The sequence below is a fragment of the Nuphar pumila genome, chromosome 5, assembly GCF_984573655.1.
Source record: "Nuphar pumila chromosome 5, dmNupPumi1.hap1.1, whole genome shotgun sequence".
Taxonomy (NCBI): Eukaryota; Viridiplantae; Streptophyta; class Magnoliopsida; order Nymphaeales; family Nymphaeaceae; genus Nuphar; species Nuphar pumila.
This window is the reverse complement of record NC_143253.1, coordinates 49,179,525-49,196,297: the sequence shown is the minus strand read 5'-3', so window position 1 is coordinate 49,196,297 and position 16,773 is coordinate 49,179,525. Positions and strand designations below refer to the sequence as shown.

General features: G+C 38.8%; 1 protein-coding gene across 1 annotated transcript; it reads right to left on the bottom strand.

The window, feature by feature from the left end:
* Positions 1-8,390: 8,390 nt before the first annotated feature.
* On the bottom strand, positions 8,391-12,213 carry LOC149837547 (serine/threonine-protein kinase D6PK-like). Its single transcript, XM_090007418.1, has 3 exons — positions 12,044-12,213; positions 10,247-11,375; positions 8,391-9,349 (listed from the first exon to the last, which is right to left on the bottom strand). The coding sequence occupies exons 2-3, from the start codon at positions 11,176-11,178 to the stop codon at positions 8,479-8,481; spliced, it is 1,803 nt and encodes a 600-aa protein (XP_089863544.1). The 5' UTR covers positions 11,179-11,375; positions 12,044-12,213; the 3' UTR covers positions 8,391-8,478.
* Between the last annotated feature and the right edge of the window lie 4,560 nt (positions 12,214-16,773).

Below are 16,773 nucleotides of genomic sequence, written 5' to 3'. Positions count from 1 at the left end.
CAATCATATGCACGTCATTACTCATTCATATGCATTTTCCCTATGTGTGGTACCTACATTATATACGTGTATTAACCAATGCACATTTCTTTTGAATGTGAGTGTATATGTAAAACTTCACATATTCATTAAGCATACTTGCTTAAGAAGAAAATCAGTAACCGAGTAATGCTCGCATTCATGATTGCACAACCAGTATCATGACATGCAAAAATAACATTTACCAATTATCGGGCAGAAGTGTAAGCTTTGCCATATGCTAGGGAAGTTGGTCAGGCTTACCAATCCCAGACCCGCAAACCTCCTAGCTAGAAGTATAGTCAACTCAGTCCAGCCAACACACCCCCATAATTTCATAACAGAAAGTTTATTTTCTGTTTGGCACCACAAAAACCCACATATATGCAGTTTTATGACCAAAATATCATTTACTGTTCAACACTGAAGCAACTCGCACATATGCAGTTTTATAACAGGAATATACAAGACCGTAAAACTAAAAATCAAGAGATCCAACCTTGAACACAACATCAAATAAAAGGAAAGGAAACCAAAGTTATGTCCTTTCACAAGAGCATACAGGCTTATGTGTACGTTCAACACAGGTGTGTGTGTGGTGAGTTATCACAACCAGAACATCTTACTAATTCACCAATCTCTCTCTTTTTTTTTTGTTTCAAAGGACCTATTGTGATGTCTAATCTTTTGACTAGATTTAACATCTTCATAAAGATTTTATGGTAAGACAGTTTTAACTAATAATTAAATTCATCAGAAAATAATTGAAATTTACAATTAAACATTCTAAAATTTTAATCAAACAAACCAATAACAGTCCAAGACCACAATTGTATGCTCAAACTGAAAAAGAATCTACTGCATTTTGTACTTAGTCAATAAATAGGTAAAGTTGACAATTAATAATCACACAGAAATAGATTTTGATATAACCAGCACCTTAACGTAGTCTTTTATTATAACATAAATTCTGGTTTAATGACAGAATACAGAGTTTCATTATAACATACAAATTCTGAATTTAAAACAGAATGGAACCTACAATGCATCTAACTCAACATCGATTCAAGATACTTTTTTTTTTCTAACATCCTATTAACTTAAACATGTTGTTCAACCTGGCAGGTGTTAACTCAAAGGAACCCCCCTGTCAGGAAGCTGGAACCAGGAGAAAATCCCCTTTTCAATATAGAAATCTAAAACCTAAAAAGCCTCTACATTCCCTTACCTGTTAACTTGAAACTGAAATCCCTCTAATCGAAGAATTGGGGTTTTCTGCATAAATTCAATAGGTACCATGGGGTTTCTTGTTTCCTAACTAAGAAACCCGCAAGTCTGGGGTATCCCTATAAGAAACTCAGGACCTCCACGGCTGGGGCCATCCACTACCTCAGCCGACCCCTCTCCCCCCCCCCTATCGGCCTGATTTAGGGATTTACGGGTTAGGGTTAGACCAAAATAATCCCATTGATTCTTGAAAACCAAGAAAGTAGCCATCTAACGGATTTATGTGGCTTCTCATCTCAAACCCTTACAAAAAATTGAACCCTTGTTCGATCCCTCACCAAGATTCAACGAAGACTCGTACCTATTTTGAGTGGGTTTTTCGGCAATTGGAGGCTGGAGTCACGAGTACAGAGCCGACTAAAGACGCCCCTCACTGCTGCCGTGTCAAGGAGTGCTCGATGAGGCCAGTGATGGCTGATGGTAGCCGGAGCTTTGCCGGTGACAGGGCTCCCTTCCGGTGCGCATGAGAGAGAGAGAGAGAGAGAGAGAGAGAGAGAGAGAGAGAGAGAGAGAGAGAGAGAGAGAGATGGGGGAGGTGAGAGCAAGGTTACCGACCTCTTACGAAGAAGGAGGAGGCCCTCCGAAAGTGGAGGAGGCCGTTACCACAACTTCAGCGGTTGCGGCTCATCCACCCCCTCTCTTCCTTGTGATCAGGGTTAGGGTTCTCTCTGAACCCTAACGCCTGTAAAAAAAATATCGGGCAACCCTTATTGGGTTGCCTTATAAAAACCTACCCCCCCCCCTTTATCATTTTAATGAGAGGGTCGGGTACGGGTCTGCAACTCGGGATTCAAACCCGATCGCGATTCTGGACCCGGGATTCATATGCAGTTTCCCTATGTGTGGTACCTACATCATATACGTGTATTAACCAATGCACATTTCTTTTGAATGTGAGTGTACATGTAAAACTTCACATATTCATTAAGCATACATGCTCAAGAAGAAAATCAGTAACCGAGTCATGCTCGCATTCATGATTGCACAACCAGTATCATGAGATGAGATGTAAAAATAACATTTACCAATTATCGGGCAGAAGTGTAAGCTTTCCCATATGCTAGGGAAGCTGGTAAGGCTTACCAATCCCAGACCCCCCAACCTCCTAGCTAGAAGTATAATCAACTCAGTCCAGCCAACACACCCCCATAATTTCAAAACAGAAAGTTTATTTTCTGTTTGGCACCGCAACAACCCACATATATGCAGTTTTATGACCGGAATATCATTTTTTGTTCAACATTGAAGCAACCCGCACATATGCAGTTTTATAATAGGAATATGCAAGACCATAAAACTAAAAATCAAGAGATCCAACCTTGAACTCAACATCAAATAAAAGAAAAGGAAACCAAAGTTATATCCTTTAACAAGAGCATAGAGGCTTATGTGTATGTTTAGCACAGGTGTGTGTGGTGAGTTATCACAACCAGAACATCTTACTAATTCACCAATCTCTCTTTTTTTCTTTTTTTTCAAAGGACCTATTGTGATGTCTAATCTTTTGACTAGATTTAACATCTTCATAAAGCTTTTATGGTAAGACAGTTTTAACTAATAATTAAATTCATCAGAAAACAATTGAAATTTACAATTAAACATTCTGAAATTTTAATCAAACAAACCAATAACAGTCCAAGACCACAATTGTATGCTCAAACTGAAAAAGAATCTACACTGCATTTTGTACTTAGTCAATAAATATGTAAAATTGACAATTAATAATCACACAGAAATAGATTTTGATATAACCAGCACCTTAACGTAGTCTTTTATTATAACATAAATTATGGTTTAATGACAAAACACAGAGTTTCATTGTAACATACAAATTCTGAATTTAAAACAGAATGGAACCTACGATGCATCTAACTCAACATCGATTCAACATACTTTTTTTTTTCTAACATCCTATTAACTTAAACAGGTTGTTCAACCTGGCAGGTGTTAAGTCAAATGAACCCCCCTGTCAGGAAGCTGAAAAAAGGAGAAAATCCCCTTTTCAATATAGAAATCTAAAACCTAAAAAGCCTCTATATTCTCTTACCTGTTAACCTGAAACTGAAATCCCTCTAATCGAAGAATTGGGGTTTTCTGCATAAATTCAATAGGTACCATGGGGTTTCTCGTTTCCTAACTAAGAAACCCCCAAGTCTGGGGTATCCCTATAAGAAACTCAGGACCTCCACGGCTGGGGCCATCCACTACCTCAGCCAACCCCTCTTCCCCCCCCCCCCCTCCCCTATCGGCCTGATTTGGGGATTTTACGGGTTAGGGTTAGACCAAAACAATCCCATTGATTCTTGAAAACCAAGAAAGTAGCCATCTAACGGATTTCTGTGGCTTCTCATCTCAAACCCTTACACAAAATTGAACCCCTGTTCGATCCCTCACCAAGATTCAACGAAGACTCGTACCTATTTTGAGTGGGTTTTTCGGTAATTGGAGGCTGGAGTCACGAGTACAGAGCCGATTGAAGACGCCCCTCACTGCTGCCGTGACAGGGAGTGCTCGAGGAGGCCAGTGATGGCTGATGGTAGCCGGAGCTTTGCCGGTGACAGGGCTCCCTTCCGGTGCGCATGAGAGAGAGAGAGAGAGAGAGAGAGATGGGGGAGGTGAGAGCAAGGGTACCGACCTTTTACGAAGAAGGAGGAGGCCCTCCGAAAGTGGAGGAGGTCGTTACCACAACTTCAGTGGTTGCGGCTCATCCACCCCCTCTCTTCCTTGTGATCGGGGTTAGGGTTCTCTCTGAACCCTAACGCCTGTAAAAAAAATATCGGGCAACCCTTATTGGGTTGCCTTATAAAAACCTACCCCCCCCCCTTTTTATCATTTTAATGAGAGGGTCGGGTCCGGGTCTGCGACTCGGGATTCAAACCCGGTCGCGATTCTGGACCCGCGCCTCCCACTTGGTATGGATCCACAGATTGGATCCAATCGTGGATCCCCTAAAAATACTTGTATAATATATACATATACAATCATTTATATTCGTATATAGGGTAATTTACCCATATCCATAAGAATCCTATCTAAGTCTCGGATCCAGAATGTGGATCCCAAGCCCATATGCCTCATATACATGGCTATCACTTTGAATAATTCGCTTAATTAAAATTTTTGCACTTATATATGTACATATAAGTTTATACGAGGTAAATTTATTCGTAAAGATCCCTTTATGGGTCCCGGATCCGAAACTTGGATCCCAGGCCCAAATCACACTGTTGTGAAATATATATTATAATATATTTAAATGAATGCCTAAAAATTTGTGGTTATTACAATGCAATACTCTCCTGCTCACACAATCAGTTAGTTGTGAATATCTAGGATTATTGACAATTGTAGTTCAGAGACCATGCTGGTCATGGTTGTAGTTAGCGGGATATTGAAGTGTGTTTGCTGCAGGTACATGGTTGACATTATTGTAAAATGAATGGTTGACTATATTGTTGTACTTGAATTGACTATATCAAATGCTTGCATGACATTTTTTTTTATTGAGCTTGCCATGCATGTGAAATTTGTATCATAGAAACATGCCTAAAATGAATGTATCATACTTGTGAATATGATTAGATTTTTGTGTGTATCCTGTTAATGTATGCTAGTATAATGTGATTTGTTTTGCGCATGAAATATTAGAATTATCTATGTAAGCATAATAGCTCATGTGAGTGCATCTTGTGTTAAGCAGGTTGAGATTAAATCATGGATGAAATCATGGATGAAATCATGTTAGAATTGAATCATGCATGTGAGCATGTATACTTGAATCATGACATGATAAGGTCATGCATGAAAGTGAATACAAATTTGTTATGAACATGCATGAGAGCATGTAAATTTGAATTATACAAGTGACAAACTTTGATATCATGCATGAAAGCATGTAAATTTGAATTATGCAAGTGACATAGATTTTGATATCATGCATGATAGCATGTAAATTCGAATTATGCAAGTGGCATAGATTTTGATATCACGCATGAGAGCATGCAAATTTGAGTTATGCAAGTGGCATAGACTTTTGAATTCATGTATAAGGGCATGAGAGGGATATCTTATGAGAATATAATGTATGGCTCTAACCTATGACTTAATAATAAAGATTACTCCAGACCATGGGTCCATTTGAGGTGCCGGCAAGGCCGAGCTCTTTGAGATGACTGAATTTGTTTCGATCTTGTGTCCTCTTGGGAGAGGGAAGGGCGGTACAAGCCTCGTAAAATATGTTTTTTAAGAGCTGAAGGCTTCTCTTGTCCCCGTCCCATGGAGGTTAGGGGGCATGTCTACCAATGACTCCTAGAGGGTAGGAGCACAACTCTGTAGAGTTAAGGATGCATGCCTGATTTTTGGTCAGCGATTTTGGTTTAGCGTAAGCCAAGACCTGGGACCATGGGTCTGTTCTCCCAACTGTTGTACTGTAGGATTGAATCACTAAGAAAAGAACTAGTTAAGCCATAGGAGGGCAATAAAAAATGCATAGAATAATGAATACTTCTATGATTGTTTATGGATGTCTATACCCTCTTCTTTATCAGATGGATTTGAATAAGAAAGAAAAACAATTAATTAAATTTTTAGGATAACTGTTTTCATATGCATAATCATATATTGTGAACATGTAGAGACTTTTAAGGTTTTGCATAATTATTGCATATGAATTTGTTACATGTGAATGAAAAAGACATGATGATTGATCATGTGATTTGACTTGTTGGTACAAGCCAAGAGCTTGGTTGATTACATGTGAGGTGCTTGTGTATACGAGGCACACGAGAAGGGTCAAGATATGACTTGTGTATTATATTTGAATGCAAAGTGCATAAATATTTTGATAAATGACATGTAAATTTAAAATTGAAATAATGCATGCCTTAGTCATAAGTCAGACATGAACATGTTTCTTTTGAGCATAAAGAGAGTGAATGATGGCATTCCATGATAGATTGCATTTTTACTTCACTTTGGAGTATGCTATGAATTGTTAGTTTCATACATTTATGCAAATGATTATCATGAATATGAATGGTTACGAAATTGAATGCCATAAATTAAAATAAGAATGATTTTGAGTTTTCATGCATACAAGTGATGTAATTATGAATGCCATGAAATGAATGATGATTTATATGATTGAATATCATGTTTTTATTATGAGGTGAATTCGCTTAACTCTCATTTCTAAAATACTGAGAATTACACTTGATTGCATCATTTGAACATGAATTTCATTCTTCAAGTTTAGTTTTAGTTTCCTACAAGCATATGGTTGATGCCCTACAATATTTACAAATAACTTCGTGAAAGATTGAAGCAAATCGCGAGTTGTTGCGCGTCTGAAGGCTCCACTCTTACCTACTACAATTCCATAAGTAATCAGGCAAAATTTTGAGATGATTAAAAACTTGTGTAAATTTTACTTTTTGTCTGAAACCTTATATTTAAAGAAGTGTAATATTTTGGAATGAGAACATTTTTAAATTTTGTCATTTCATTCGTGTTATGTTGTTGTATATGGTTTAGAACTTTAAATCTTTACATTACTCCTTAATTATATTAAATCTTGATACGTTTTGTTTTTCACATTTCTTTTTCCACATGCAAGAAACCCTTAGAATAATAGTCTCAATCAAATTGTATTTATGGATGATTCCGTACAGAATCTGATATTATGAGGCTAATATACGCTTGCACTTGGGTTCAGGTGGGTCGTCTAGTATTTGGAACGGTTAAAATATGACCATAGATAAACTTGTTGACATATTACTTTTAATAGCCATGTGAATTGTTTATATAAATAAAAAGTTTTTTAATTTTTCTCAAAATTTGGGGTTTGAGAAAGTTTTAAAAAGTTGGATTTTTGAAGGTTGTTACATCTACAGTTAGCCTTTTCATTAAGATAATGAGATAGAGTACAAGATATTTGTGATTGAGGCAGAGAGTGTTGCATCATTGATTTGGCCTAGTATGAATGGGTTTCATAGCTGCTGCAAGCTTCCACGCTTATTCATGCTAGGTTCAAACTATACATGAATCATGCGAGACACTATTTCATGACCAACTGCTTTATAGATGAAACCATGTCTGGAGTCAGCAGGGTTTGAGAGGGTGTGTGTCAGGCAGGTGAATTCAAAAAGGACTTCAAATGAAACATAGAAGAATTGGCACTCACAACTTATAGGAAAGGTAAGGCTAGGGAAGCGAGACCGCGTTGCAGTATCAATGATCTGGTGAGCCTGGTTAGAAGACAAACCAAATCAACCAAGTGCATTTCTCAGTTGACTCAACTGAGAATGAACTAGCCAAGCCATACCCTTCTGTTATTCTATTTCACCAAACTTTCGCAGGTGTGCAAGAAAAAAGGCATGCTGTTCAGACACATTCGCAAGAAGCACACATCAATCATGGTTACTAGGGGGACACAGTGGAAGCACCCACAACAGCTGGTCAAAGTAGAAGTACCTGGCAAATAATCATTTAGAATGCTCTAAAAATCCTGGAAAACTACCCTTGAATTGCACTTGTCCACATTCAACGCAATCTCCATGACCTGGCCTAATCAACTAATTGAGTCAGATGACTTGGGAGAACTTGTCTTAAAGACTGCAGAAAGGTTAGGTTGTTAGATAGGTCAGCTAATCAAGCAAGCAGTGGACAAGCGCCAGACTACCAAGGCTCATGACAGATTGAAGCAAACCCAGCCTCTGACCCACAAGTCTTTGAATTGCAACCTTAGAGGAAAATTCCAACAGTTTATGGAATTATCCCCTACCACTCAATCATCAACAGTAGACATTTGAAAGAGTGACACCCATTACCAAGAATGATGATTCAATGCCGGAATCAAAACAATAGCCACCAAACATGGCATCAAGGCAAATCAGGAATCTGATGTTTCTCATGACACGACCAATAGGAAATAAATGGTCAGAACTCTTATCATAATTCCAAAGAGAAGTAATCAAACATAAAAATCGCTATTGCTATAGAAATATACAGATGAAAATGGATTTCTGGCTAAAATAATAGATCTTCCAACAATATGAAAATGGCATATCTCAAAAGCCGCATACACCTCCAGACCAACTTTGTGATATTAAGATAACTACAAGGAGGATTTAGATCACAATGCAGTGCTCAAGTGCTCAATTTTGAAAAAAACATCTAAAAGAAATCAAATTCCAGATAATTGCCAGAAGACTTTAAATGTTCAGGATTGCCTAAAGCCTTCTTCTCACTTGTAGAAGCAGCTGCCAATGGAATGGGATCAATTTCTACTGGCTTTGGAATTTCAGGTGGGCTTGCACAACGTATCAGTGCCCAGTTGACACCCTCAAAGAATGGGTGATGCTTGATCTCTGTTGCTCCACGTTTATAGGCCAAACGGTGCTGGGGTTCTTTCACAAGCAGGCCCCTGATGAGGTCCCTAGCAGCAAAGCTGATAACTGGATAATCTGGAAACTTCAGTGGTTGACCAACAACATTGAACAGTGTGGCCCTGTTTCCAGAACCTTTGAATGGAGTCTTTCCAAAGAGTAGTTCATACAGGAAAATTCCAAATGTCCACCAATCGACAGCACTACCATGTCCCTCACCTTTGATGATTTCTGGGGCAAGATACTCATGTGTCCCAACGAATGACATGGAACGCGCATTTGTGGGTTCAGCTATGAGCTCCGGGAGTGGACTGACCTGATTCCCAATCTCATTCTTGGGCTTTCTATCCTTCTTGGATCGGCTCTTGAAAAGACGAGGAGAGAAGCATGTTGGTTGCACACAAGCAGGCTGGATACATGATGGTTCAATGCATGCAGGCTGGACACAATAGACTGGGTTCTTCCTCAATAGGTCTGCTTCCATGGAGGATGACAGGACAAGGGTAGGGCTAAAAGCACATCGGAGAGAGAGATCAAAATCGGAAAGCATGATATGGCCATCATCCCTTACAAGAACATTTTCTGGTTTAAGATCCCGATAAACAATTCCAAGCATGTGCAGATATTCCAAAGAAAGGAGGACCTCTGCCACATAGAACCTGCAAGGTGGAACAACCACAAAAATGCAGCCAAAGAAGACGTTGATAAGTCCTACATACTATCCTACGTATTTATCGACAAAACAAGATCTTTATGCCTGCCAAAATGTGCTTAAGGCATTTGAGATTTAAAAGAGAACTAACTTCAGTTACTTCACTAAATTAAATATCAAGCTACATTTAATTCTGAATCCTAATAGTCACATTGATTGAAGTTGCTGTACATAGACAATAGAAAAGATTAAGACGATAAAAGATAAAGTTTGACTGATGGAAGAACTATGCATACAAAAGACTGTGTATCATGTTGAGTGATGGCAAGCATGGGATTAAACCAAAACAAACAGACAAAACATGTTTTTCCCTTAATATCTTCCTTCACATTGCAAGCTACAATTGGCATCAATGACAGCTGAAATGGGTAATCCAGATGTACAACATAGCATGATGCTATACAGTTTCACGTCAAAATAGATGCACCACAAGATTACAAATGGATTTTGCAATTTTGGATGCCACATCTATAAGTTCAAAAAACTTTAAGGCCTAAAAGAATAGGAATATATCAGACAGGAAAATAATGCATTATCAAAATTTTCATGAATATATCTATGGGGTTGCATCAGACATGAAAATAATGCTCACAGCATTGCCACATATATCACTAAAATCTTGAAAATATCATATTATCACCATACAACAGAAAAAAATGATCTGATTGGAAATGTCACTATTTTTCAAAAATAATATAGTTATTGTGACAATATTACAAGATTATCACACGAGTTTTATGAATCACATATAATTTGGCTAAAAATACATATGGTTTTCATAGGCAATGAGCTACAACATCATATTCTTAAAAATCAGATGAAGTAAAAGGACCAGGAATCATACTTTGCAGCTTGCTCAGAAAAATATTTTCCACGTTGCTTCTGACGAAGAGTATGTAGGTCTCCTCCTGAGCAGAACTCCATCACCAGGCATGAGAACTTGTCTGTCTCAAAGTGGGTATATAATGTAGGAAGAAATGGATGGTCAAGCAACTGAAGGATTTCTCGTTCCGTCTGAGCTCTGAGCAGCTTCTTCCGACTTGCCAAAGAAACCTTGTCCATGACCTTCATAGCAAAATAGCTCTTGGTCCCACTCAACTCTGAGAGATAAACACTGCCAATATCTCCACATCCCAACCTCTTCAGTAACCTGAAATGGTTCAAGCCCAAACTCCCCTCTCTTGAGCGAACCAACTGGATGGCTTCCCATCTTGAATCGTTCGCCTTGTGTGGCTTGCTCAAGCTGCTGCTAAAGCTACTACAACTGCTGTCATCACTGACATCGGTGCTAGTGCTACCCCTGCACATGCTGCTTTTTCCACTATCAACATATTCCACACGATCACTGATTTTTGCACTCTCGCTGGTCTTGGTCACACTGCTGATCCCATCACTAGAGTTGGCAGATGCCAAACTATCATTCACACCATTGCATAACTGGGAATCTGTCACGACGTCATTTTGCACCATACTCCTGGTTTTATGATCAGCATTCCCTTCCGAAGAACATGTTTTATGATCTAGGTGGATCTTCTGTACTACTTTTGTTAGTTGTGATTCACTAGATAGGGATAACCCAGATGGGGAAGTGTCAGCACCATTCGCGCCTTGATGCTTGTTCTGTCCTGCAGGAGTAGGAACCACGGTTTCTGAAGAAGTGGGGCTTTCTGTACCATTTCCATCACCTGGGTTATAGCTGGGTGCAGTGTCCGCTATGACATTGTTTGTTATATGCTTTGCACCAGAGCATTGTGCTATTTGAGGTGATTTTTTCATTGGGGCTCGCTATAATATGCTCAAAGTTGAAGCCCCAGAACAAACCAAATAAGCTTTTCAAATCGATCAAATAAAATAAAACCCATTCACCATCTATAGATTGTACAATTGGTCATATCCACTCTTCCTCTAATACTAACACCCAAAAATTTCCTCCTCCTCACTTGTCATTGCTTCAATCTTTTTGACGACCCCTTCTGTAAGAACATAAACCAATAGCCATTAACAAAAAATGGCAAATTGTTCATTCCAACTAACCTTTCTAAGTTCCAAATGAATTGACAATATACACGAACACATAATGGAAACTATCATACTAATCTTATTCTGATACAACCACCATTGCAGCATAAACCACAACATGCAGGAAAAAAACACGATTTCAATAATGACAACATCAAAACTGTCAACCTTGATGACAACATCCCATGACATTCAGATCCAGGCATCAGAAGAATATAAATACCAAAAGAACCCAAAGAGAGAGATATCTTAAACCAGCTAAAATAAAGCGAGATTAAAACTTGGGGAAACATGCATGCATAAATCATAGTGAAGGAAGAGGAATGGAACCCATTTCTTCAAAAGCCCCACGAAAGCACCAACAAGGGAAAAGGAAGCACACCCATCATCAAACACCAAGATTTCAAGAACCCCAAAGAAAAAGATGAGAAAACCACGAAATGGGTTTGCGATCCTTTCAACCCCAGATCTTTGAAGACAAGATCGACCACAAATCAGCTTTCCCCAATTCAACAGACGACCCATTTATGCCCATCTCCTTTTCCTCAACAAAGCCAGAAAAAATAAGAAACAGGAAAGCAGCAAAAAACCACACCAGGGAAGTCCAGTGAAGGAGAAATACCTGAAAAACTGAAAGAGAATGAACCTTTAGTCTGCGATTTAACAAAAAAAGAGGAAAAGGGAAGACTCCCCAAGTGGCTTCCTTCACGCACAGAAGAAAGAAAAGGTGATGGTTAAAAAAGCAGAAAGCAAGAGAGAGAGAGGTGGCTTGGGGCCTTGGGCTGTGTTCCTACTTAAATGTATTCCTATCTTTTTAGATTTATTACTCCATAGGGTTTTCGAAACTAGTATTTTTTTTTAATTTTGGATATGGCCACCATGTTCTTGTATTCCACAAAATTACCATTGTGTCCCTTGAGGTTGATTACTTGATAAATAAATGTTCTTTTTATGTGATTGTGATGTTTATAAATGATTAAGAAATCCAACACTCAAACCATAGGTATATTCCTATATTTAATGGTCAATTCCAATGAATACTTTGGGATTGGAATCAAAGTTGGAAATCTGACCTTGCCAACTTGTGACATCCAGTAATTGCACCCAGACGTGCCTTAATTAGAGGTTTTGGTTTTAGGATTGAGCTATTATTACACAATGCCATGCCAAGAAAGGCCTTGGAGTTGGCTTACATGATTCAATTGAGTTGTATTTGTCCTAAAAAAACTTCATCGTTAAGTATGTTTATCTTGTGAAGATGATTTTTGTGTTTTTTTTTTGGTATTACCTTAGATTAAACAAACATGAATGTAGATACTGAAACCTAGTTAAAGAAAATGCAATTATCACCCAACGGTCACCTTCAACCAAGAAAAACTCAATATTTAAGTAGAAGAGATGTGCAGGGAATTGGTATCTTACATTACTTTCCTTGCCCCATTAGAAGAGGAACTGTTGTAGGTTATAGACTTATAGTCAATAGCATTCCATAGATTTCTTCTAAACATCTAGTATGAAATATGGTCTTTATGAATTATATCTATTTATAACTTTCTTGGCTGGATCATTGATATGCCAACCATAATTTGGGTAAATTTGTTGCTTGACAGCACTTGAACAACAAAACAAGTCATATGGCTTTTAGCATTCCTTTCTTTGTAATTCTATTTAACCTTCTATTTTAATTGTTTTTTTAGCTATTCTTTGCTGAAGAAAGCTTGGATATCTAAAAAAAGGAACCAGAAAAGGGAAAGATTGACAGCAACAAAATAATATAAATCGACTCTCTGTATAAGGACTGTCAAATCACAAGAATGCACTGTCTCCTTCACTATTGCACCAAGTGAAGATTTTTTTAAGTATTACCGGAGATCCAAATGAGATACCTATAAAATAATTTCATAGCATGTAATATAAAAAGCAATATAGATAACAAGATATCAAATCTCGTTTGTTGAACCCAAGGAATTAAATCAAACTTTAAAAATAAAAGGTTTTGAGATTCACATATCTCTAAGATGAACCCCAAGTTGGGCCAAATATACATGCATCTTCCTTTAAAAAATGAATCCGATATCCACACAAAGTGAAGATTTGCGATATAGCATCTGATTGCCATGGATTTGTTCAGGGGCACCATGCCGTGTCAGCTCCTGCCTGTGCCATATCAAATCTTTGGATCTGAGATTCGAGGCAATCAAATCTGCCACTATTTATGGTGAAACGCCAAACTCCCCTCATAAAATGAGTCATTTGACACATTATTTTTCAATGCGATAATCAGATAAGAGGGCTTTTATAGAAAATATTTAATATCTTTCTGAAATAGGAAAATGACATGTCTACATGAAGATATCTCATTATCTAAATATGAGACAAACTAGTCCAAAATCTAGGAGGTTTGATTAGGTTTGATGCATATGTTTGTGTCCCAATCATACCAACTTAGCCATGCTCAACCAAAAAAGATCAGGCCTTGCTTAACTTGCCAATAGAGCAAAAACTTGGCTTAAGTTGCCTTAGTCCACTCCCACTTAACCCAATCAAACGCAAGCATGACTTTACCCTGCCAAAGTCCAAACTACCAATCTCTAAGCTTTGATACTATAATTAATTTGACACAAGGTGTTGTTGCTGCCCCCACATACTGATGCAGAACACATAAAAGAACCAGCTGATACTATAATTAATTTGACACAAGGGGTTGTTGCTGCTCCACATACTGATGCAGAAAATAAAAGAGCCAGCAACCTGAGACAAATTTATAATTAACCAAGAGTTTGAAGTCTATTTTGGAAATTTGCCACTATTGAAAAATGTCACTGTTGATTTGTTGTTATTGGTGTTGTGAAAAGGATAGTGAGTTGGAAAGAAAGAAAAAGTATTTTTGCACATGGAATAATTTCGTCATCTATCTTGTCCCCATTCAAACAGTTCAGAATCAACTGATGGTCTCTTCCCTGTCAAAAACTCTGCAGGACTGAGCACCCACTTTATTATCCTGAATTTTCTTACTTGCCCTTTGACTGCCAATAATTATACCATGAAAACATGATATGCTCGATTTTCCCTCTATGAACCAACCAAAATCAAATGTGAGACCATCTTTCAGCTTCTCAACCATTTGCTTTGTCTTGCAGTGTTTTCATGCGCCTCAGATTTTCTTCTGAAGATAGGATACCAAGAAATTTAAGAAGCATAAGATTTTGTTGGTACCATTTTTTAAGCAGGTTATATACTTGAAAAAAAATAAATTACCGAAAAAAAAAACTATACTGATGCTAAAAAGCGTAAGAAAATGCATTGTTTTTGGCACTAAATTTAGCGCCAAAAGGCATTTTTCTGGTGCGCCAGAAAAGGCTTTTTTCTCACGCTATTTTAGCACCAACAAAAACCCATTTTTTGGCACTATGCATTAACGTCAGTAAATATATTACCCATGATATTTTACTGGCAAAACTATTCACACTACATTAGCGCCAGTAAAGATTATTACCGAAACTAGGCAGACTTTTACTGGCGCTAATTTAGCATCGGGGTAAATGTCTGATTTCTTGTTGTCATACTTTTTTGGGGTAATCTAGGCGTATCTTGGATCATATAAACTAATATATAACTTGGTTTCATGAAAACATATATACATATCCTTTCGAAAATACTTATTGGGAAAATGACTTTTATGGCCAAAAAATGTTGGCCAATCTAGAAAATGGCTGCCAACATTTCTAATCACTCCGGTGAACACAAAAAAGTCTGTGGTTCTAGGAGATTCAGGCCAAAAAAATGGCCGCCAACATTTCTAATCGTCAGCAAATCTATGGTTTCTCGGATTTTCAGGCCAATACAAAGAGCTCACATCTTCACATGTGAGACCTCATTTGAGAGTGTGGCAGATCAAGGCATGAGGCCCTGACGATTTGCGTGTCCCTATATCATCTAGGGCAGTCAAATGAGTTTTGGTTTGCGACCAAATACAAAATAGAAAAAATGATAAAAAGGAATCATTTTTTTTTAAGGATGAAGAAGGTTCGTCGAGAACCGGGTCATTTAATGACTCACCCTCTAAAAAGGTAAACCTGGTAGGGGTGGCAAAACCTAACAGGACCCGCCAACCCGCCTCTTTCGGGTTTGGCTTAAACTAACCCGTTTAATAAGCAGGTCGACCCGCCTAACCCGTTTATTAAACGGGTCGAGTTCGTGTTAGGGGTATGCTAACCCGCCAACCTGGCTGACCCGTTTAATAAACGGGTTAGGCAGGCGGGTCAACTCGTTTACCCGAACCCGACCCACCAACCCACCCGTTTACCCAAACCCGACCCGCCAACCCGTTTACCCGACTCGACCCGTCCGCCAACTCGTTTACCCGACTCGACCCGTCCGCCAACCCGTTTACGCGACTCGACCCGTCCGCCAACCCGACCTGCCAACCCGCCCGCTAACCTGCCAACCCGTTTACTCGACCCAACCCATTTATCAAACGGGTTGGCGGGTTGTGTCTGGTTACCCGTTTAATAAACGGGTCAGGTTTGTGTTTGCCACATCTGACCCGTTTATTAAACAAGTCGGGTTCGGGTTGAGGTATGTTGACCCGCCAACCCGCTGGGTCGACCCGCCAACCCGACCCGATTACAGAATTGGTATCAGAGCCTATGTTTAAGAAAATTGGTTTAAGATCCATCATGTTCGCAGTATTGTACTGTAAGTATATTTTCAAACTTTCTGACCGGGTAAATCCTTGTCAAACTATAGATGACAACCTACGATTCACGAGGCTACTACTATCAGTGCAAATTCATGCATGATGAATGACTGTGTCCATATGAATTCTAAGATTGCCAGTTTTGTGGCGAAGAGGGACATTCCGCCAACGAATGCCAAAGAAAATACACCATCGATATGGGTCGACGGGCATCACTTGGTCTTATAGACGAGACCTCGTGCATCAGTGGACCCCATCACTCGAGTGTGGAGAGTAGCAGTACCCCACCAACTTCGGTAGGATCACCGAGTCTAGGAGGCAATGACTGGATTTTTCCTACAGAATTCTATCACTCACCAAGCTATCACCTGACATCATGTACGCCTAGCCTGTACGGCCCGAATGAAGAATACAACTCCTTTTATTTGCCGATTATGATTTTGGATTCTCCAAGTCATAATACTGCCATGCCACAGAATGGACGGGCATCATCAACCTATTCACCAGCTTCACTTGAGAGTGTAGAAGTGTCGTCTGAGCCAACTCCAACTGCACCTAAGCCAAGGCGATGTGGCGATCAATGAGTTTATTCAAGTTTGTGTACGTCGAAAAAGAAACTCAGTTCTTAGAAACTGGTTATGTTTGGAGTCAAT

What these genes read in the sequence shown, in the direction of transcription:
- LOC149837547 (XM_090007418.1), bottom strand. Translation starts at nt 11,178, where the DNA reads ATGAAAAAATCACCTCAAATAGCACAATGCTCTGGTGCAAAGCATATA. An exon ending in TTTTCTGAGCAAGCTGCAAA is followed by an intron (nt 9,350 to 10,246) that starts GTATGATTCCTG and finishes TCCACCTTGCAG; the next exon opens with GTTCTATGTGGCAGAGGTCC.